The sequence below is a fragment of the Anomaloglossus baeobatrachus genome, chromosome 5 (genome assembly GCF_048569485.1).
Source record: "Anomaloglossus baeobatrachus isolate aAnoBae1 chromosome 5, aAnoBae1.hap1, whole genome shotgun sequence".
Lineage (NCBI taxonomy): Eukaryota > Metazoa > Chordata > Amphibia > Anura > Aromobatidae > Anomaloglossus > Anomaloglossus baeobatrachus.
In genome coordinates, this window is record NC_134357.1 from 120051413 (window position 1) to 120074664 (window position 23252).

At 47.1% G+C, this 23252-nt stretch overlaps 1 protein-coding gene across 1 annotated transcript in view; it reads left to right on the forward strand.

Annotated features, from left to right (window-relative positions):
* The window catches only part of TM9SF3 (transmembrane 9 superfamily member 3), a 110202-nt gene extending 87185 nt beyond the window's left edge, over positions 1-23017 (forward strand). The window contains exons 10-15 of the mRNA XM_075348827.1: positions 6008-6147; positions 6379-6447; positions 7265-7411; positions 15961-16044; positions 19858-19934; positions 21626-23017. Of these exons, the coding sequence (XP_075204942.1) occupies positions 6008-6147; positions 6379-6447; positions 7265-7411; positions 15961-16044; positions 19858-19934; positions 21626-21693 (585 nt within the window). The 3' untranslated portion in view covers positions 21694-23017. The remainder of the gene's footprint in view (positions 1-6007; positions 6148-6378; positions 6448-7264; positions 7412-15960; positions 16045-19857; positions 19935-21625) is intronic.
* Positions 23018-23252: the final 235 nt, after the last annotated feature.

The window sequence follows — 23252 nt, forward strand, 5'->3', positions numbered from 1 at the left end:
CTCACTGAGCACTGGGGGGGGCACCAGTTTTTCAAAGGTGTTGTCCCCCCCTTGGTGCCGCAGTGTGTGTATATATATATATATATATATATATATATATATATATATATATATATATATATATATATATATATATATATATATATATATATATATATATATATATATATATATATATATATATATATGTGTGTTTATTTATATGGTATATGATTACGGAGCTGGGGGCACTGGTTGAACTCCGCCGGCGTTACCTGTCCAGGCGGCAGGAACAGAGTTGCAGCTTTTGCTGAGAAACTCTGAGTCATTTTCACTATCCATGTCTCAGGCTATGGACGAATGGTCGGCTAAGAGACTAGGAGTTTGCAGTCCAGATCGGTCCCTTACACGGGCCCCGGGCACTGCGGGATCGCCCCAGGCCTCTATCGGTCTGCGACGAAGCGTGTTCCTGGGGTGGCCTCTAGTTATGACGTGGGGTACTCCAGCACGAACCGCAGTCCCAGTCCGGCTAAGCAGCCTTGCTTGGAATCTTCCCCGACTTCTTCAAGGGTCTCAGCTTGAGGACCCTCTAGAGGATGGGGCGGAGGTCGCAGCCCAGGACTCTGTCCGGACGTGGCTCTAAAGGCTTCACAGATTTGTACAGAAGCACACCTTCCCGGACAAGCGTTTTTACTGAACGCCTTGTAACACACGTTGTCCCTTCCCCTCTGACGTTGTTAAGGTTTGGGCTCAGTGTCATAAGGTGCCCTCCAGTCTCTTGACTGGCGGCTAGATCAGTAGTAGCAATGGCTGACGGGTCCACGCTCAAGAATGCCACGGACAGACAGATAGAACTCCTAATGAGATCCATCTATGAACCCATAGGCGCGTCCGTTGCCCCAGCCTTTGCAGGGGCGGGCACTCCAGGCTATCTCAGCTGCTCTGTCTCAGATTAATGCGGTCTGCTCCGCATTTAGCGTCTTGACGTCTCAGGCGGTGGTATTTTCAGCCTCCGCCGTGCACAGAGAACCTTTTCTGTATGGCGGTCCAGGTCAGGGGAGTGGTCCCCACGTGTCCAAGACCGATGTAGGAGACATTCTGTCTTACGGTCACAGGATAGAGCTCAGTTCTCGTCCTCCGACTCGTTGCTTCAGAGCATCTCCGTCCCCCGAGCGAGCCGATGCATTTCCAGGTGGTGAACACCAGATAGGACGGATCACTCCACCCCGTTCTGGACTTCACACTGCTCAACGGACAGAGAACCTAACGGTTCCGGATGGAATCTCTCCGCTTTGCCATCGCCTTTGATGGCCCAAGGAGGCTTCCTAGCATCAATCGACATCAGGGATGCTTATCCCCACGTGCCGATTGTACCAGGATTTCAGCGCTTCCTGCGCTTCGCCATAGGGGACGAACAACTTCAGTTCGTGGCACTAACTCTTGGCCTGGCGACAGCCCCACGGGCCTTCACCAAGGTCATGACAACGGTGGTAGCGGTCCTACACTCTCAGGCACACTCGGTGATCCTTTACTTAGACTATCTGCTGGTCAAGGCTCCCTCTCGGGTGGCATGCCAACACAGCCCGAACATTGCTCTAGAGACTCTCCAGAGATTCGGGTGGATCATCAATTTCCCAAAGTCAAGATTGACACCGGCCCAATCACTGACATATCTCAGCATGGAGTTTCATACTCTCTCAGCGATAGTGCAGCTTCCGCTGGACATACAGCGTTCACTACAGACAAGGGTGCAATCGCTCCTTCGAGCCCAGTCACACCCTTTGAGGCGCCTCATACACTTCCTAGAGAAGTTGGTGGCAGCTATGGAGGCAGCTCAGTTTGCGCAGATTCATCTGCGCCCACTTCAAGGGGACTTTCCCCGCAAATGGGACAGCAAATCGACGTCCCTCGACAGGAACGTTGCTCCTTCTCGGGCAGCCAAGGCATCCCTTCAGTGATGGCTTCTTCTCACTTCTTATCGAAGGAAAAATCCTTCCTGCCCCCATCCTGGGCTGTGGTCACGGCTGACGCGAGTCTGTCAGGGAGTCTTCCCCCGCCACAGGGCTCAGGGTACATGGACTCAACAGAGTCCTCCCTCCAGATCAATGTTCCGGAGGTGAGGGCAGTGTATCTAGCCATAATAGCGTTCCAGCCATGGCTGGAATGCAGGCAGATCCGGTTTCAGTTGGACATCGCCACGGCGGTGGCATACATCAACCACCAAGGCGGCACCAGCAGTCGGCAAGCCTTCCAGGAAGTCCGGCGGATTCTGCTGTGGATGGAAGCCACAGCCTCCACCATCTCCGCAGTTCACATCCCGGGCGTAGAAAACTGGGAAGCAGTCTTTCTCAGTCGCCGGGCATGGACGCAGGGGAATGGTCTCTTCACCCGGACGGGTTTCAAGAGATTTGGTGCCGCTGGGTGAAGCCAAACGTCGACCTATTGGCGTCCCGGCACAACAACAAGGTCCCGGCATTCGGGGCACGTTCTCAAGACCAGATTGGTCGCAGTTTCCACTGCCTTTTGTATTCCTCCTCTGGCGATGCTGCCCAGAGTGTTACGCAAGATCAGATCCGACTGCCGCCGTGCCATCCTCGTCGCTCCAGACTGGCCGAGGAGGTCGTGGTACCCGGATCTGTGGCATCTCACGGTAGGCCAACCGTGGACACTACCAGGCCGGCCAGACTTACTATCTCAAGGGCCGTTTTTCTATCTGAACTCTGCGGCCCTCAACCTGACTGCGTAGCCTTTGAGTCCTGGATCCTAGCGTCTTCAGGGTTATCTCAAGAGGTCATTACCTCTATGAGACAGGCCAGGAAACCAACGTCCGCCAAGATCTACCACAGGACGTGGAAGATCTTCTTATCCTGATGTTCTGATCAGGATGTTACTCTGGCCATTCGCCTTGCCCACTTTTCTATCCTTCCTTCAATCCGGAATGGAATAGGGGTGGTCTCTCGATTCCCTTAAGGGACAAATTTCGGCGCTTCTGTGCTTTTTTCAAAAGCGTCTAGCCAGGCTTCCTCAGGCACGCACGTCCCTGCAGGGGGTTTGCCACATAGTCCCTCCTTCCAAGAGTCGGCTAGAACCCTGGGATCGGAACGGGGTCATACCGGCTCTTCAGGAATCACCCTTCGAGCCAATGAGGGATATTTCTCTTTCATGCTTTTCGCAGAAGGTGGTCTTCCTAGTGGCAGTCACGTCACTCCGCAGAGTGTCTGAAATAGCAGCACTGTCATGCAAAGCCCCAACTTCCTGGTGTTTCACCAGGACAAGGTGGTTCTGCGTCCGGTTCCGGAATTTCTCCCGAAGGTGGTATCCTCTTTTCATCTCAATCAGGATATCTTCTTACCTTCTTTTTTGTCCTCATCCAGTTCACCGATGTGAAAAGGATTTGCACTTGTTAGGTCTGGTGAGAGCACTCAGACTCTACATTTCTCGTACGGCGCCCCTACGCCGCTCGGATGCGCTCTTTGTCCTTGTCGCTGGCCAGCGTAAAGGGTCGCAGGCTTCCAAGTCAACTTGGCTCAGTGGATCAAGGAACCAATTCTTGCAGCCTACCGTTCTACTGGGCTTCCGGTCCCTTCAGGGCTGGAGGCCCATTCTGCCAGAGCCGTGGGTGCGTCCTGGGCATTGCTGCACCAGGCTACGGCTCAGCAGGTGTATCAGGCGACTACCTGGTCGAGTCTGCACACTTTCACGAAGCACTATCTAGTGCATACCTACGCTTCTGCAGATGCCAGCTTAGGTAGGCGAGTCCTTCAGGCGGCGGTTGTCCACCTGTAGGAAGGAGCCGTTTTACGGCTCTTTTACCGAGGTATTCTTTTACCCACCCAGGGACTGCTTTTGGATGTCCCAATTGTCTGGGTCTCCCAATGGAGCGACAAAGAAGAAGGGAATTTTGTTTACTTACCGTAAATTCCTTTTCTTCTCGCTCCAATTGGGAGACCCAGCACCCGCCCCTGTTCCCTTCGGGCTGTTGTTCTTGGTTATGGTTTTCAGTTCTCCGAACATCCTTCGGATTGAATTTACCTTAGACCAATTTATAAGTTTCCTCCTTCCTGCTTTTGCACCAAAACTGAGGAGCCCGTGATGCACGGGAGGGTGTATAGCAGAGGGGAGGGGCTTTACACTTTTAAGTGTAATACTTTGTGTGTCCTCCGGAGGCAGTAGCTATACACCCCAATTGTCTGGGTCTCCCAATTGGAGCTAGAAGAAAAGGAATTTACGGTAAGTAAACAAAATTCCCTTCTTTCACAGCTCAACTTTATAAACTTCTGTGAAGCCCCCAGGTGTTCATAGTGCTCACCAAACATCTAGAAAAATTATTTGAGGGCTCTAGTTTCCAAAATGGGGTCACTTGTGGGGGAGCTCCATTGTTTAGGCACCTCAGGGGGTCTTCAAACCCGACATGGCGTCCGCTAATGAGTGCAGCTAATTTTGCGTTCAAAAATTCAAATGGCGCTCCTTGCCTTTCGACCTCTGCCGTGCACCCAAACAATTGATTTTTACCCCATATGGGGTATCAGCGTACTCAGGAGAAAATGCACAGTAAATTGTAGGGTGCACTTTCTCTTTTCTCCCTTGTAAAAATGAAAATTTTATGGCTAAAGTAACATTTTTGTGTTTAAAAAGTAAAATTTTCATTTTTTCCTTCCACATTGCTTTGGTTCCTTTGAAGCACCTAAAGGGTTAATAAACTTCTTGGATGTGGTTTTGAGCAGTGTGAGGGGTGCAGTTTTTAGAATGGGGTCACTTTTAAGTATTTTCTGTCACCTCGGCCTCTGAAAGTCACTTCAAATGTGATGTGGTCCCTAAAAAAAATTATTTTGTAAATTTTGTTGGAAAAATTAGAAATTGCTGATGAACTTTGACCCCTTCTAACTTCCTAACGAAAAAAAAAAATCTTTCGAAAATTGCGCTGATGTAAAGTAGACAAGTGGGAAATGTTATTTAGTAACTATTTTGTGTGACATATCTCTGATTTATGGGCATAAATTTTCAAAGTTTGAAAATTGCGAAATTTTCACACAATTTCCTAAATTTTCACAAATAAACGCAAAAAGTATCGGCCTAAATTTACAACTGACATGAAGTACAATATGTCACGAAAAAACAGTGTCAGAATCGCCAGGATCCGTTGAAGCGTTCCAGAGTTATAACCTGTCAAAGTGACACTGGTCAGAATTGCAAAAAATGGCCCGGTCATTAGGGTGTTTTAGTGGCCGGGGGTGAAGGCGTTAAAGGTTGCCTTGGTGTAACAACTGTTCACCAGATCACCATTTGCTCAATTGGTTGTTAATCAACCTACTTGCATCTTCTATATATGGCCTCCTTGCACTATATGGATAACACAAGATCTCATCAATGAGAATAGGTGTTGGTCACAGCTCACCTCTTCCCCCTCTCTGCACAAAAGCCTCTGCACAGGTCACAGAACATGCGTAAAAATGCTCCTATAAAAGTTGATTAACATACACAGTGTGTTTCCTATGTCCATATTGCGTCTCTAAATCATATTTTTGAATGCAGGTCGGCAAGATAACCGCTAAAATCATGTATAGTCTGGGTATAAAGGATTAACATCTCCTTATCGGATTCTAATTGATGAATAGGATATTCTCACTTTAACGCTATAAACAGTGTTCGGATTGGCTTCTGTAACAGCATTTAACCATATTGCAATTAGGATGAATTGTAAGAAAAAACATCAGAACATTCCGGCTTCAGTGGCAAATGGAAGCTAGAATCTGGCAGGCGTTCAGTAGAAGATATTGCTTTATACCATTAATTACCATTTTATTATATTGCATCATTCAGATGAGTGGATTATAGCACTTTACACTCTCTAGGTATTTCATTTACTCACATCTTTTCTTTTCCCTTTGTCCGAACTTGCCATAGTCATCACATAGGAAAAAGACATTTGCTAATAATTGCATCAGGACTAATAGATTGTTGTGCAGCCAATGTATTGGGATTAATGCTGGAGACGAACATTTACTAATTCCCCTCGTTTTGCTCTTAGGTTGCCGTGTGCTGCATTTGTTTCTTTGTCATTCTTCCATTGAACCTGGTGGGCACGATCCTTGGACGGAATTTGGCAGGGCAGCCAAACTTCCCCTGTCGTGTCAATGCTGTTCCCCGACCTATTCCAGAGAAGAAATGGTAAGGGGTTTTTCTCTAAGGTTTCTCCTGCTCCCACTTATCTTTAGGAAGTTCACAGGACAGTACTACTTACAATGTACGGTACTTTGTATAACACTATTCAGACAGGCAGCAGTCACATTTCTGGATGTATCACTCATAAGCTTTTAATTTGATGCTAAAAATCATTTTCTACAATTAAGCTTGATATTTCCAGATGTATAAAACCGAAAATGTTTCTGGTGTTCACAGGTTTATGGAGCCGGCGGTCATTGTATGCCTGGGGGGAATACTACCATTTGGATCAATTTTTATTGAAATGTAAGTGCTGTTCGCTGTTTCATTAACCTTCAAACCCCCTGTAGTGTTCTGCAAATTGTCAGAAGTCCTTCAAATACCTGTGTAATCAGATGAGGGCAGTAGTGGGTAAAAAGCATTAATTTAAAGGCTACCAAATCTACCAGACAAAATATTTATTAAACCATATTGTAGAATTTAGTACCTTTTTAGTTTTCATGTATTTTCTTTGTTTTAGGTACACTAATTGTTTTAGTTAAGCTGTAAATGCCTGGGTAGGAGGCTGGAGAGGCGCCTGCCTGGGTAGGAGGCTGGAGAGGCGCCTGCCTGGGTAGGAGGCTGGAGAGGCGCCTGCCTGGGTAGGAGGCTGGAGAGGCGCCTGCCTGGGTAGGAGGCTGGAGAGGCGCCTGCCTGGGTAGGAGGCTGGAGAGGCGCCTGCCTGGGTAGGAGGCTGGAGAGGCGCCTGCCTGGGTAGGAGGCTGGAGAGGCGCCTGCCTGGGTAGGAGGCTGGAGAGGCGCCTGCCTGGGTAGGAGGCTGGAGACAATCTTGTGCAGCTGTGGTGGTGGAAGCAGTCAGACACAGGCAGACTCCCCACAGCGTAGATAGATGTATTGCCACATTTACCTTTTTCTCGATCTCTGTGTGCACAAGGCAGAGGCAGTTTATACAGCCCTGACTGCTCTTCCTCCTCTGGACCCAGTGAAGATATGATCACTGGACGTATGCAAAGAGCACTGACACTGAGTGAAAAAATAAAAATGCTTTGTTTTTTAGGATCTTTTTCAGCTGCTTTTTGTTTGAATGATGTGATATTTCAATATTTTATTTTTTTTTCTCCAGGTATTTCATCTTTACTTCCTTTTGGGCGTATAAGATCTACTATGTATATGGTTTTATGATGTTAGTACTGGTCATCCTCTGCATTGTGACTGTGTGTGTAACGATTGTATGTACATACTTCCTACTAAACGCTGAAGACTACAGGTGGTAAGTTCTTTATCAAAAATGTATAAAACTACTTGTATATGCTTGTTTTATACATCATCTTCCACTGCCCTGACTTGAAGCAGCACAGTTTGCCTACCCTGTTGGTGCACACTACTAAGCCATATACTCTCCTTCCAGCGGCCTCACCTTTTACCAATGCTGCTTCGGTCATGCAGCGCCATCTTGTGACATAACTTCTCACTTCCGGCCAGTCAGAAGATAAAGTCACAAGCTAGAGACGTATTGAGTTTTGACCACCTCCATGAAACACTGGAGCGCATCGGCAGGTCACAAATTGATGAGACGACCGAAGCCAAAGCTGTAGAAGGTGAAGCTGCTGGATAGGGAGTATAAGGAAGGAGACTTCGTTTTAAAGCACCACTCCAGCGGAGCAATAAAAAAAAAGCTGTAGTGCTGCTCTAAACAAGCACAGGAATAAGTCCATTCAATAACAAATGTAGGCGCTCACCAGAATTGAAAATCCTTCGCCTTTTTATTTTTTTTTTACAAAACTTTAAAACTGCAAAGTGCCGGGAGGCCCTGGTGGGCAGCGGGAAACTGGCAACAGGTGTTTTGCTTCCTGCTGCCCACTAACAGGCCGATTCCGTGCTGCCTTTCTGAGCCTCCCCCATCCCCTTACTGTCTTCACGTTTTCTACCAAATAAAGATGAATTGTCCATTTCCAATGAGGATTTTCTTTCTGGTGAATGCCCATGCTTGTCATTGGAAGCTGTTTCATTTTCTTTGACATTTCTATTGCAGTCGGCAGCTGAGCATGTGATGCAGATGCAAAGACACCTTGTCCTTCCTCCTTTTTTTGCCAGAGTAGTCATCAGGGCTGTGAAGTCAGTGGCCAAACCTCACTCTGGCCCAACTCCTATCTTTTTTCCACATTCTAAGATCAAATCCTTCACAAATTGCTCATCGATAATAGTAATAACAGATGGACTGTTGTAAAATCAGTCATTCATTATCCATTATTCCTACAAAAATACAGAAGCAAAAAGCCATAGAGTTAATACATTTTAAAGGGAACCTGTCACCAGTATTTTGCCCTATAAGCTGCGGCCACCACCACTGGGCTCATATACAGTATTCTAACATGCTGTATATAAGAGCCCAGGCCGCTGTGAGAAAATAAACACTTCATAATACATACCTAACGGTTGCTCGGTTGGCCATATGGGCGTCTCCGATGTCCGGTGCCAGCGCCGCCTCTTTCGGTTATCTTCGTCCTTTCTCTCTAGCCGCAGTTCATGACGCGTCCGACGTCATCCACACTCTCGCCAGCATTCAGGTCCTGAGCAGGGCAGATCAAAGTATTGTAGTGCGCCTGTGCAGGACCGGCGAGTGTGTAGGACGTAGACGCGTCATGCAAACAGGAGTCAGAAAGAGGACGAAGATGTCCGAAAGAGGAGGCACTGGCACCGGTGAACGGAGACGCCCATATGGCCAACCGAGCGACCGTTAGGTAAGTATTATGAAGTGTTTTTATGTTCTCACAGTGGCCTTTGCTCTTATAATACAGCATGTTAGAATACTGTATATAAGAGCCCGGTGGTGGTGGCCGCAGCTTATAGGCCAAAAAAGTGGTGACAGGTTCCCTTTAAAGTGAAATACAATTTTTTTTTTTTTATCGTATTCTGAAATTGGTAGTGAAACTCATCTATCGACTGCAAATCCAAACTTCCATTTCCTCACAGTAGTCACTGGTGTTTAACACCCCCAACGCGATTCTCTTCTCCCCACTCTTGAGACCCCGAGAGCAATACCGCAGATCCAGGATGTGGGGCACCTGAAACAACGGATACAGGAGGGCTGTGGTAGCATTTCTTCTGCGGTATTGCTCTCGGTGTGTCAAGAGTGGGAGAAGAGAATCGCGTTGACAATTCAACACAATGGGCAGCACTTTAAGCACATCCGTTAGTGGGTTACTGTTGTTCCATATCACAAACCTGTCAATAACTCGATAATGAATAAAGCTACGTTAAAAATAAGCACATTATTTTTCTTGTGCAATTCTCTGTCACATGACCCCCCCTTCCCATTGAAAAAAAGTAAAGTTCAATTCAAATGGCGGCTTTGCAGATGGCCACCATTGGCGTCACCCGGCCTCAAATGTTTGGCCCCTCCCATGTACTAATATGCCACAAACGGTAAGGTGACATCAGCAACCACTTCCATTTTATCAGGGTGTGTCCATACTTATGGCCCACCCTGTATTTTCTTACAACTACGAAGCATATTTATTGTTCCTATTCCAACAAGTGTAAAACAATTCAAAATTCTGGCAGCAACACCGAAGATGGGAGTGACGCGGCTTTTAGAGACTGTCAGCTGTTTTGTTTTTCTTTTTCGCTCCTAATTGGGAGACCCAGACAATTGGGTGTATAGCTACTGCCTCCGGAGGCCGCACAAAGTACTACACTTAAAAGTGTAAGGCCCCTCCCCTTCTGGCTATACACCCCCCCGTGGGAGCACGGGTCCCCCAGTTTTTTTGCTTTGTGCGAAGGAGGTCAGACACGCACGCATAGCTCCACTGTTTAGTCAGCAGCAGCTGCTGACTATGTCGGATGGAAGAAAAGAGGGCCCATACTAGGGCCCCCAGCATGCTCCCTTCTCACCCCACTTTCTGTCGGCGGTGTTTGTTAAGGTTGAGGTACCCATTGTGGGTACGGAGGCTGGAGCCCACATGCTGATTCCTTCCCCACCCCCATTAGGGCTCTGGGTGAAGTGGGATTTACCGGTCTCCAGGCACAGGAGACCGTGCTCCATCCGCAGCCCCTGGAGAAGCCGCTGGATATGGAGCTGAGTATCGTCAGGGACATGGCCCTGCTCCGTCAAGGTACTCTGTGTCCCCGTGCATACGCGCGCACACCGCAGCATTGCTGGGTGTGTTAGTGCGCCGGGGACATCAGCGCTGCTGCGCTTGTGCCATTTCCTCACTACAGCTCGGCTGAGTGGGTAGATCAGGGCGAACGGTCGCGCCGGCCGCTGGGGTCAGTCGCACTGTGACACGGCTGGGACTTGTGGTGCGCCGGGGACTTCCGCGCTGGCCATGCATATATCTCGGCCGCGCTTATTACTACAGTCCCCGGCTTTTGCGGCCTAGTTCGTCTCGTGCCCGCCTCCGCACCTGCCAGTCAGGAGGAGGGCGGGGCGCTGTACAGAGCATCAGCGCTGAGGGCTGGAGTCTTTTTTACATACTCCAGCCCTCACACTAGGCACAGGGGGACGCAGTTTCCCCACACTTTTTTGTCTGTGGCACGCCCACGGTCCGCCCCTCTTCACAGGACGCCGGCAGCCATTCCTGCCTGCACGCTGAGCTGCAGAGGGGAGACGGGGAGACCCAGACACGGGATTCTACGGCCTCATACCCGCTGTTCAGCGGGCGGTAAGCAGCCCTCAAGGGCTCACCCCCACTTGTGCCGTTTGTGTACCTGGTATTTTGTGTTTGCAAATACTGACACTGTACGGTCGCTGGTGTTCTCGGCTATATACCCTCCTAGATTACAAGGAGGCAACAGCATGTCGTCCGCAAAACGCAAGGGTGCCAAGGCACAGACGTTATATGCTGCCTGTACCGCATGTGGGACTGCTCTACCGGCAGGTTCCACTGACCCCCATTGTGTGCAGTGCTCGGCCCCTGTGACACTTGCACAGCCGGGGCCTCTGCTAGACGTGACCCAGGGTGTACCACCTGTGAATGCTGTCCAGGTGACAGGAACGGAGTTTGCAGCTTTTGCTGACAGATTGTCTATGACTATGTCTAAAATTCTTGAAACATTGCAGTCTAGACCAGTAACTCAGACCACGGACACTGTTGAATCATTGCTCCCTGGTCCCCCTCAACTGGAACACTTCCGTGCTCCGGGGGTGTCACACGCACCCCAGGGTGACGTCTCTGACTCGGACGACAGTCCCAGACACCCTAAACGGGCTCGCTATGAGGGGCCCTCAACTTCGTCTCACTGGTCAGGATCCCAGCGGGATGAATCTATGGGTGATGAGGCGGATGTAACTGACCAGGATTCTGATCCTGGGACCGCTCTCAATCTGGATACACCGGATGGTGACGCCATAGTGAATGATCTTATAGCGTCCATCAATAAGATGTTAGATATTTCTCCGTCAGCTCCTCCTGCGGAGGAGTCAGCTTCACAGCATGAGAAATTCCATTTCAGATATCCCAAGCGTAAATTAAGCTTTTTTCTGGACCACGCTGACTTTAGAGACGCAATCCAGAAACACCACGCTTATCCTGATAAGCGGTTTTCCAAACGGCTTAAAGATACACGCTATCCTTTCCCCCCTGACGTGGTCAAGGGCTGGACCCAGTGTCCCAAGGTGGATCCTCCAATCTCCAGGCTTGCAGCTAGATCCTTAGTTGCAGTAGAAGATGGAGCGGCACTTAAAGATGCCACTGATAGACAGATGGAGCTCTGGTTGAAATCCATCTATGAAGCTATTGGAGCGTCGTTGGCGCCAGCATTTGCAGCCGTATGGGCACTCCAAGCTATTTCAGCTGGGCTTACGCAAGTCGACTCAGTCACACGTACATCTGCTCCGCAGGTGGCACCATTGACCTCTCAAATGTCTGCATTCGCGTCTTACGCGATTAATGCTGTCCTAGACTCTACGAGCCGTACGGCGGTGGCGTCAGCCAACTCCGTGGTTTTACGCAGAGCCCTATGGTTGAGAGAATGGAAGGCAGATTCGGCTTCCAAGAAGTGCTTAACCAGTTTGCCTTTTTCTCGTGACCGATTGTTTGGTGAGCGTTTGGATGAAATCATTAAACACTCCAAGGGTAAGGATTCATCCTTACCTCAACACAGACAAAACAAACCCCAACAAAGGAGGGGTCAGTCTGGTTTTCGGTCCTTTCGAGGCTCAGGCAGGTCCCAATTCTCCTCGTCCAAAAGGACTCAAAAGGATCAGAGAGGCTCAGATTCTTGGCGGACTCAATCACGCCCAAAAAAGACAGCAGGAAGAACCGTTACCAAGACGGCTTCCTCATGACTCTCAGCCTCCTCTCTCCGCATCCTCGGTCGGTGGCAGGCTCTCCCGCTTTGGCGACATTTGGCTGTCACAGGTCAAAGACCGTTGGGTGAGGGACATTCTGTCTCACGGGTACAGGATAGAGTTCAGCTCTCGTCCTCCAACTCGTTTCTTCAGAACTTCTCCACCGCCCGACCGGGCCGATGCTCTGCTGCAGGCGGTGGCCGCTCTAAAGGCGGAAGGAGTGGTGACTTCCGTTCCTCTTCAGGAACAAGGTCACGGTTTTTACTCCAATTTGTTTGTGGTGCCAAAGAAGGACGGGTCGTTTCGTCCCGTCCTGGATCTAAAGTTGCTCAACAAACACGTAAAAACCAGGAGATTCCGGATGGAATCTCTCCGCTCCGTCATCGCCTCAATGTCTCAAGGAGATTTCCTAGCATCAATAGACATCAAAGATGCTTATCTCCACGTACCGATTGCGCCAGAGCATCAGCGTTTTCTACGCTTCGTTATAGGAAGCGAACACCTGCAGTTCGTAGCGCTTCCTTTCGGGCTGGCAACAGCCCCTCGGGTCTTCACCAAGGTCATGGCAGCAGTAGTAGCAGTCCTGCACTCACAGGGTCACTCTGTGATCCCGTATCTGGACGATCTGCTGATAAAGGCACCCTCTCTAGAGGCATGCCAACACAGTCTGAACGTGGCACTGAAGACTCTCCAGAGGTTCGGGTGGATTGTCAACTTTTCAAAGTCAAATCTAACCCCGACCCAATCACTAACATATCTTGGCATGGAGTTTCATACTCTCTCAGCGATAGTGAAACTTCCACTGGACAAGCAGTGCTCGCTGCAGACAGGGGTGCAATCTCTTCTTCAGAGCCAGTCGCACTCCTTGAGGCGCCTCATGCATTTCCTAGGGAAAATGGTGGCAGCAATGGAAGCAGTCCCTTTCGCGCAGTTTCATCTGCACCCTCTACAATGGGACATTCTCCGCCAATGGGACGGGAAGTCGACGTCCCTCGACAGGGATGTCTCCCTCTCTGACAGCCAGGGACTCTCTCCGGTGGTGGCTTCTTCCAACCTCATTGTCAAAGGGAAGGTCGTTTCTACCCCCATCCTGGGCGGTGGTCACGACAGATGCGAGCCTATCAGGGTGGGGAGCAGTGTTTCTTCACCACAGGGCTCAGGGTACGTGGACTCAGAAAGAGTCCACCCTTCAGATCAATGTTCTGGAAATCAGAGCAGTTTTTCTTGCCCTGCGAGCCTTCCAACAGTGGCTGGTAGGCAAGCAGATCCGGATTCAGTCGGACAATTCCACAGCGGTGGCGTACATCAACCACCAAGGGGGAACACGCAGTCGGCAAGCCTTCCAGGAAGTCCGGCGGATTCTGACGTGGGTGGAAGACACAGCATCCACCATATCCGCAGTTCACATCCCAGGCGTGGAAAACTGGGAAGCAGACTTTCTAAGTCGCCAGGGCATGGACGCAGGAGAATGGTCCCTCCACCCGGACGTGTTTCAGGAGATCTGTCGCCGCTGGGGGATGCCGGACGTCGACCTGATGGCGTCACGGCACAACAACAAGGTCCCGGTTTTCATGGCACGGTCTCACGATCACCGAGCTCTGGCGGCAGACGCCTTAGTTCAAGATTGGTCGCAGTTCCAGCTACCTTATGTGTTCCCACCTCTGGCATTGTTGCCCAGAGTGCTCCGCAAAATCAGGTCCGACTGCCGCCGCGCCATTCTCGTCGCTCCAGACTGGCCAAGGAGGTCGTGGTACCCGGATCTGTGGCATCTCACAGTAGGCCAACCGTGGGCGCTACCAGACCGTCCAGACTTGCTGTCTCAAGGGCCGTTTTTCCATCTGAATTCCGCGGCCCTGAACCTGACTGTGTGGCCATTGACTCCTGGATCCTAGGGACCTCAGGTTTATCTCATGAAGTTGTTGCCACCATGAGACAGGCTAGGAAACCATCCTCCGCCAAGATCTACCACAGAACGTGGAAGATATTCCTATCTTGGTGCTCTGCCCAGGGAGTTTCTCCCTGGCCATTTGCATTGCCTATTTTTCTTTCCTTCCTGCAGTTTGGGTTGGAAAAAGGTTTGTCGCTTAGCTCCCTTAAAGGTCAAGTTTCCGCGCTATCCGTATTTTTTCAGAAACGCCTAGCGCGACTTCCTAAGGTACGCACGTTCCTGCAAGGGGTTTGTCATATCGTTCCCCCTTACAAGCGGCCATTGGAACCCTGGGATCTGAACAAGGTTCTAATTGCTCTCCAGAAGCCGCCTTTCAAGCCTATGAAGGAGATTTCTTTTTCTCGGCTTTCACAGAAAGTGGCTTTTCTAGTGGCGGTCACGTCTCTTCGGAGAGTGTCCGAGCTGGCGGCGTTATCTTGCAAATCTCCCTTCCTGGTGTTTCACCAAGATAAGGTAGTTCTGCGTCCAATATCAGAGTTTCTTCCCAAGGTGGTATCTTCCTTTCATCTCAATCAGGATATCACTTTACCATCTTTGTGTCCGCATCCAGTTCACCAATTTGAAAAGGGTTTGCATCTGTTGGACCTGGTGAGAGCACTCAGGATCTACATTTCCCGCACGGCGCCTATGCGCCGTTCGGATGCACTCTTTATCCTGGTCGCTGGTCAGCACAAAGGGTCGCAAGCTTCCAAATCCACCCTTGCGCGGTGGATCAAGGAACCAATTCTTCACACCTACCGTTCTGCTGGGCTTCCGATTCCATCTGGACTGAAGGCCCATTCTACCAGAGCCGTGGGTGCGTCCTGGGCATTACGGCATCAGGCTACGGCTCAGCAGGTGTGCCAGGCGGCTACCTGGTCGAGTCTGCACACTTTTACCAAGCATTATCAGGTGCATACCTACGCTTCGGCGGATGCCAGCCTAGGTAGACAAGTCCTTCAGGCGGCGGTGGCCCACCTGTAAGAAAGGGCTGCTTGACAGCCCTATCACTAGGTATTCTTTTACCCACCCAGGGACTGCTTTTGGACGTCCCAATTGTCTGGGTCTCCCAATTAGGAGCGAAAAAGAAGGGAATTTTGTTTACTTACCGTAAATTCCTTTTCTTCTAGCTCCAATTGGGAGACCCAGCACCCGCCCTGTTTTTTTCTTAGGGTATTTGTTTTTCGGGTGCACATGTTGTTCATGTTGATAAGTTGTGTTCTCCGATATTGTCTATCGGATTGAATTTGTTTTTGAAACAGTTATTGGCTTTCCTCCTTCTTGCTTTTGCACTAAAACTGAGGGACCCGTGCTCCCACGGGGGGGTGTATAGCCAGAAGGGGAGGGGCCTTACACTTTTAAGTGTAGTACTTTGTGCGGCCTCCGGAGGCAGTAGCTATACACCCAATTGTCTGGGTCTCCCAATTGGAGCTAGAAGAAAAGGAATTTACGGTAAGTAAACAAAATTCCCTTCTTTTAGTTCTGGACAAATCCTTTCAAAACTTTTACATAATCAAATAACATTAGTATTTAGGATATATTTCTGAATTTAGTTTTTTGTGTAGCTGTATTTATAAACTTTTTTTTTTTTTCCTTTCAGGCAATGGACAAGTTTCCTTTCTGCTGCCTCCACTGCAATTTATGTTTACATGTATTCCTTTTACTATTACTTTTTCAAAACAAAGTAAGTACTTCTATTGAGCGCAGTTTATTCTGTTAGAGGTTATTTAATAGCACAAAATACAGTGCCTTGGAAAAGTATTCATACCCCTTGAACTTTCACATTTTTTCACATTACACCCATAAAATGAAATGACTTTTTTTTTTTTGGTGGGGGATTTTATGATATACCAACACAAAGTAGCAACTTTTTGTAAAGTGTCGAGGAAATGATACATGTCTCTACCAGCTTTGCATGGCTGAAATTTTTGCCCATTCTTCGCCTAAATCTAATCTCAAAGAGCTATTTTGCAATGTGCGCACGTTGCGTACAGTCACTGCAGAAATTTCTGCAGCGATCTGAAGAGCACACGTGCGCTTCCAATCGCTGCAGAAAATGTCCGTAGTGAAAAAAAAAAAAAGCAGATTCAATGCGCTCTGCCTGCAGCTCCTCCCATAGACAGAGCAGGGGCTGCCGGCAAAGCGCACGGAAGAAGTGACATGTCACTACTTAGAACGCGCGCTTCGGGCAGCACCCGAAGCGCTGTGCTCTAAGACGCCACGTGCGCACGGCTCCTGCATAATCTCCATAGATTATGCAGGGGATGCAGGACGCATGCAGTTAGTAACTGCATGTAATTACGCAACGTGCGCCCATGGCCTAAGAGCAACAGCAATTTTTAAGTCTTACCACGGATTGTCAATGAAATTTAAATTGGTTGTCCACTACTTTGATATTGATGGCCTATAATTGAATGGTCATCAATGTCTGATCAGACGGTGTCCAATATCCCGCACCCCCGCCGATCACCTGTCTTCTGTCCTAGCGGCAGCAGGCAGCCAGAAATGCTCAGTGCTGGAGCTGCTCCATTTTCGGATAGCGGCTGCAGCCAGGTACTGCATATCCGCCTCTCATAGTATTCAACAGGAGGCGGATGTGCAGTACCCGGCTGCCACCGCCGCCAAGACAGAACAACTGATGGGGGGGTGTTGGCCCCCGGCTGATCAGACATTAATGATCTATACTAAGGATAGGCCATCAATGTCAAAGTAGTGGGCAACCTCTTTAAGTCTGGACTGTGACTGGGCCATTCACGCACATGAATCATCTGCAAGGAGTTTGTATGTTCTCCCCGGGTTTGCGTGGGTTTGCTCCGGGTTCTCCGGTTTCCTCCCACACTCCAAAAACATACAGATAGGGACTCTAGATTGTGAGCCCCAATGGGGAAAGTGTTGCCAATGTATGTAAAGTGCTATGGAATTAATAGCGCTATATAAATGAATAAATTATTAAATTATTATTTTATTATGAATATGCTTTAATCTAAACCATTCCATTGTAGTCTTGGCAATATTTTTAGGCTATGTGCCCACGGTGAAAGTGTCCTCTGGATATATCCGCAGGACATTCCACAGGACCTCCTAGAAAACTACAGCACAACTTTATTTTAATGCTGCGGTTGTATTGCAAAATGTTTTGCGGATATGCTGCGGTCATTCTGCATTGAGGATACAGTACCATGGCTTCGGCACTGCATCCTCAATGCAGAACAAGTGATGGGGGAGTTCATACTTACCTCCATCACTCAGCACTTCACTTTCTGGCCGTGTCTGTCTGCACTTTGCAGGAGAAGGTGGGCGGGTCTGAACTAGCTCTGGCTGTCACATGACCGGAGCTCGTGCAGGCCCCGCCCACCTCCTGCTGCCCGCTCTTGGCTCCACCGCGCTCCTCTGCATCAGAGGAAGTGACTCAAGTGTCTTCAATCAAGGCAGGTAAGTTTAGGATCGTGTGGAAACATCCGCAGGAATAATTGACATGCTGCAGATTTTTCCGCAGGGAAATCCGCATTATTTCCGCTGCAGACAAAAAAAAACGCAGCATGGGCTCAGCACTCCCCAAATGCCATAGAAATGGCTGGGGACTTGCTGTACTGCAGATTTTTGAGAAATCCGTGGAATTTCCACGAAAAAATCGTGGCAAATTCCACGAATTTTCTGCAGCGTGGGCACACAGCCTTAGGGTGGTTGTCCTCCTGGAAAGTGAACCCACACCCCAGTCGTAAGTCTTTTGTAGCCTGTAACCATTTTTCATCCAGGATTGCCCTGTATTTATCTCAATCCATCTTCCCATCATCAACTCTGACCAACTTCTCTGTCGCGTCTGAAGAAAAGCATCCCCACAGCAGAATACTGCCACCACCATGTTTGATGGTGGGGATGCTTATTTTAGGGTGATGTGAAGTGTTAGCTTTCTACCACATATAATGTTTTGTATTTCATTAAAAAAGTTACTTTGGTTTCATCTGACCAGAGCATCTTCTTCCACATGCTAGCCATGTATTTCTACATAGCTTTTAGCAAGCTGCCAACAAGATTTTTTTTTTTTTTTTATGGCTTGTCACATGGTTTTCCGATATCACACAATCAGCAGAGCAAGAGATGGATGAACAATCCAAAGAACGTTTATTCCAAGCAAAATCAGACGGTCCATAAAATAATCCACCATACAGTGGGTAAAATAGTCCAGAAAGGGATAAATGTCCCGGTCTCTCTTGGGAGCCTTGGCTTCAACCACAGAGGATAAATATTCCTGCTTCTCTCTTGAAGTTATGAGACAGACTGAATAATCCCCCTGGCAAGCAGAGAGTTTGGGTGGATTCCAGGCCCCCTCCCCCAATCCTAGGGACAGAAGCACTGCAGAGGGTTATTAACCTGCAGACAGGACAAATAATACATAGAATGGACAGAGCAACGCGCCTAAAACACGAACCTACACAGCATGATACACATCCCACCATCACAGCTTGTTTTCAAACATTGCTTTCTTCCTGCCACTCACCCATAAAGAACAGAATTTGTGTAGTATAAGACTTAGTTATTCTGTGGACAGATTCTCCAACCTGAGCTGTGGATATCTGCGGCTCCTGCAGAGTGACCATGGGCCTCTTGGCTGCTTCTGTAATTAGTGCTCTCTCCTTGCTTGGGATATCTGTTTGTGGACGGCCATGTTTTGGTAGGTTTGCAGTTGTGCCATACTCCTTCCAGTTTAGGATGATGGTTTGAGCAGTGCCCTGACCTGTCTGGTGAGTTCCCTGGGTTTAATTATGCTGTTTGATCCCAGATGTTCTCACACAAACCTCTGAGGCCTTCACAGAACAGCTGTAGTTATGCTGAGGCTAAATTACACACAGGAGGACTCAATTTACTAATTAGGTGACTTGTGGAGGCAATTGGTCACTGAGGATTGTATTTAGGGATGTCAGACTACAGGAGGCTAAATGCAAATGTACGTCACAATTACTTGCTCCTTAGTGTTGGTAAATCACAAAATCTCATACTTTTAACTTTGTGTATGTAATATGAAAAAATGTGGAAATGTTCATGGGGTATGAAAACCTTTTCAAGGTACTGTAGGTATCTTGTGAATGGAAGTTCGTGCAGTGAATTTCATGTGCATGGACTCCACAGTCTGAAATTGTTGGAGGCTCTCATGTGTTTGTCTTACACTACTTACTGCTCCCCAGAGTGCCTCAGGATGCAAGCAATAGTCTGAAAGTAATAACATCCATTGCTATAATGGCCACTGTCGTAGTAGTGACTAACAGCAGATGGCACTGTACTAATGGTAAAATCAAGGCTGTGTATAGCTATTCGGCCCGATGTATTCTGCAGCACTGTGCTGTCATCACATCAGCCCCGGAGCTCACCGTCGAGATTCCAAATCAATAATGAAATCATGTGAAAGGTCAATTTATACTTTTCCCGAGTATACACACAGACATGTTTTCTTTTTTGCTTCGTTCAGTAACCATTTTTTCATATTTTTTTTTCTCATTAGAATGTATGGATTGTTTCAAACATCATTTTACTTTGGATATATGGCAGTATTTAGCACAGCTTTGGGAATTATGTGCGGTGAGTATTTAGTGGCTTCACAAACACCTGTGACCTGTAAGGTTGTATTTAAAAGAAATGCTAAAATCTGTGTTGGAGGAAAAATATCTGTGCACTGTTAGCCTGTAGTAATGGCATAGTGAAAACATGTAAGAAAACCAAAACTGAAAATCTAAACACATACCCTGCTGTAACTAATTAAATGCATAATGCATAGAAATAAACATAGGGTACTTAGTAAACGCTATTTTTGATAAAAAAAAAAAGCATAAAGCCATCCAACAAGGTGTACTCAATCGGGACAGTACCTACACTCTCTAATAATAAAACCTCACCTACTGAAAAGATGGTAACAAATAGCAAGCTTTTGAGACGGAGGTCTCTTCATAGTCTTGAAAGCTTGCATTATTACTATCTTTTCAGTGTGCCACTAAAATATATATCAATCACTGAGGTTACTGAATTTTTAAGTCTGTTTTCAGTATTTTGTCATTGAAAGTTCACACTGATGAAATGTAGAAAACTGATCAGTGACCGTGTGACATAACAGTGACATTTTGTGAACGATGCTGGTCTTGGTAGTAAATGTGCTTTTTTTTTTTTTTTTATTATTATTATTTACGGCCACAGACTGCAGCTAAGGATGGGTTTGAGTTGACCAGTAGTCAACAACCCATTTAAAGGGAATCTTTTTGCTACCTCATCTGATTTTTGCAGAGAGATCCCGAGTATCACTTAGATTACTGGGTGCAGCCGTTTTGACATAATCCGATTTAGATTTAGCCATCTAGCAGAACTGAGAAACTTTGCCTGCTCACAATAGAGATTGTACATTGCCAGTAAGGTGTCAGAGGAGGGGACATGCCGGACTGCCCTGTGCCTGACATATTTAGAGCAATAAGAACTCCTGCTGCTTAAACAAACAGCAAATAAACAGGTCAGACCTTGACAAGAAGGTCATCACTGAACTCTATGTTGTAACCCTTGCAGCATGCAAACTTCAGCTTACATAACAAACTTGCTGACAGATTCTTTTAACCCCCTCCCAACACAGATTGCACATTTGCACCGCACAGCCAACACCTCATTTCAGGTCTCCTTCACACATGCATGTCTCTATTACGCGTGATGTCCGTTTTCTCACATACCGGAGACAGTCACGTAGACCCATTAAAATCAATGGGTTTCATCACACATCCGTGCTTTCACACGGACCGTATGCGAGTCCATTTGCGACACACAGCGAAATGTCCTTTTTCTGCCGGCAGCACGTGTGTCACAAGGACCGCACACTGTGATCCGCTTGACGTTCTGGAGGAAAATCACAGGTCACGTAAAATAAAGAATTTTTATACTTGCCTGTCTCTAGCGCTGCTGTTACTTCCGGGTCCTCCTCATTGAGCTCATGCATATTCCCTGCACTCAGCACGGACCCAGAAGTAACAACAGCGCCGGGGACAGGTAAGTACACCAGCTCATGCTGCCTGTGTTATCCGGATGGCACAGGGATAGCACACGGAACACACACATCTCACATTCACCACGGACCGTGGAAAACGTTTGTTTTGCACGCATATGTGAAGGAGGCCTAAGGAAGGAAGTTTTGGTTCACATGGCAGGCTTTGGTCAGCAGTTACAGTAAGCTGCTATATCCTTTTCTCAGTAGGCTCGCAATTTGACACCTTCTGATTTGTTGTATTTTTCTCTTCCAGGAGCGATTGGTTACATGGGAACAAGTGCCTTTGTCCGGAAAATTTACACTAATGTGAAGATTGACTGAGCGATCTGGCGGAAATGGGAACTGTGGATCAGTTACTTTATTTTTTTTTTTCTTCAGCCCGGGGTGAAACATGCACATTAGTGCCAGAAGAGATTGGGTTTTAACACTGGGTATTGTGTTGGTCTCCGTTCTGTGGATGGCTTAAAATGACATCTATTTCATTGATCCTAGTTTTCTTACAGACTGCTCTCTCCAACAAGTCACAGCAAATGCTTGGATTATATGCAGTAAGCAATTACTACAGTACATGGCTAATCTTTCCCCCCCAAATAAAAAAATCCACAAGCTCATAAAAGATGAATAGACTAGCTCTCTTCAGTGAAGAGGACTCACGGTTTATTTAATGCATTTGTTCCATTCAATAAATAAGAGGGAATCTTGGCTGCTCCAACTAGTTGATTAGTAGTCTTCTTGGTCCCTTCTAAACTGTGTAATATTGCTGTTCCAGGAAACTTCCTTTTCTCTCCTTTCTGTTGCCACTTTAGAAATGTACGTTGATATTTTGCCTGTGGGTATCTTAATGGTTTTTTGTGTCCAATAACTTCCGCACCCCGGAAAATAAAGAAATCTGCATGTAATGTCGGCTTCTCATGCACTTGGACCAATCTCCCACGTATTTATCTCTGAAAGAACACAATGAAACTGCATTTTAAGAATCCATAAAGGACTGAAGGCAAATGTTCTCCACCCTGCAGTTGACTGTAAAATCATTTAAAGGAATAGAATTTGTTTTTATGGCCATTTTGTGGTCTGCATAAAGACATTTTTAACTCCACTGTAATAACCCCCTCCCCTCCCCCTTCTTCCAATGTTGATTTTCGGTTTGTCGTCTGTCTTCACATAATGTTTTTCTAATTTTTTTTTTTTTTTTTTTTTGTCGGGGGCTCAATGAAGGCTTTACTTTAAAATATGAAAGGGGAATTACATGTATATAACATTAAATAATGTAACTTAGGTTTAGATCCCAATTGTATTTGGATGTACAGGTTTATTACAGATTTATTTTTTTTTCTTTTCAAATTTTTTTCTTTTTTTTTCTGAAGATGATTCTATGTACAAAAATCTGTGGCGTCAGGTGGCTTTTCACATCTTGCCTGCCATTGCATGAGACATTGTTTTGTTTTATTTTTTTGTTTTTTCATGAAGTGTGTATGTTGGGTTTATTTTTTTTTTTTCTGTTTTCTCTCTCTGAAGATCTTACACAGGAAAGATTTGTAATTTAGAACATTTAATTTTTGTTAATCCTGTCTGGACACTTGTGTAACATCTGAAGCATTGTGGCTTCGGAGTGTTCAGAGAACTGAAATAAAATTTTCAGACAAAACTTGTCTGGATGAAATCCTTGTTTTTTTTTGGGGGGGATGTCATCTCAACCTCGGAAAACAGTGTATTGTATTGCATTCGCGTCCTCCCCACGGTGGCTGAGTTTTCACAGTACAGCACTAGGTATTCCAGGGAATAATATAAGGTGGCGTTCTTGCTACACATTTTTATATTAGAGATGTTTGCACTGATGATTTCGAAACAATAGCTTTGCTAAATTCTTCGCTATATTTATT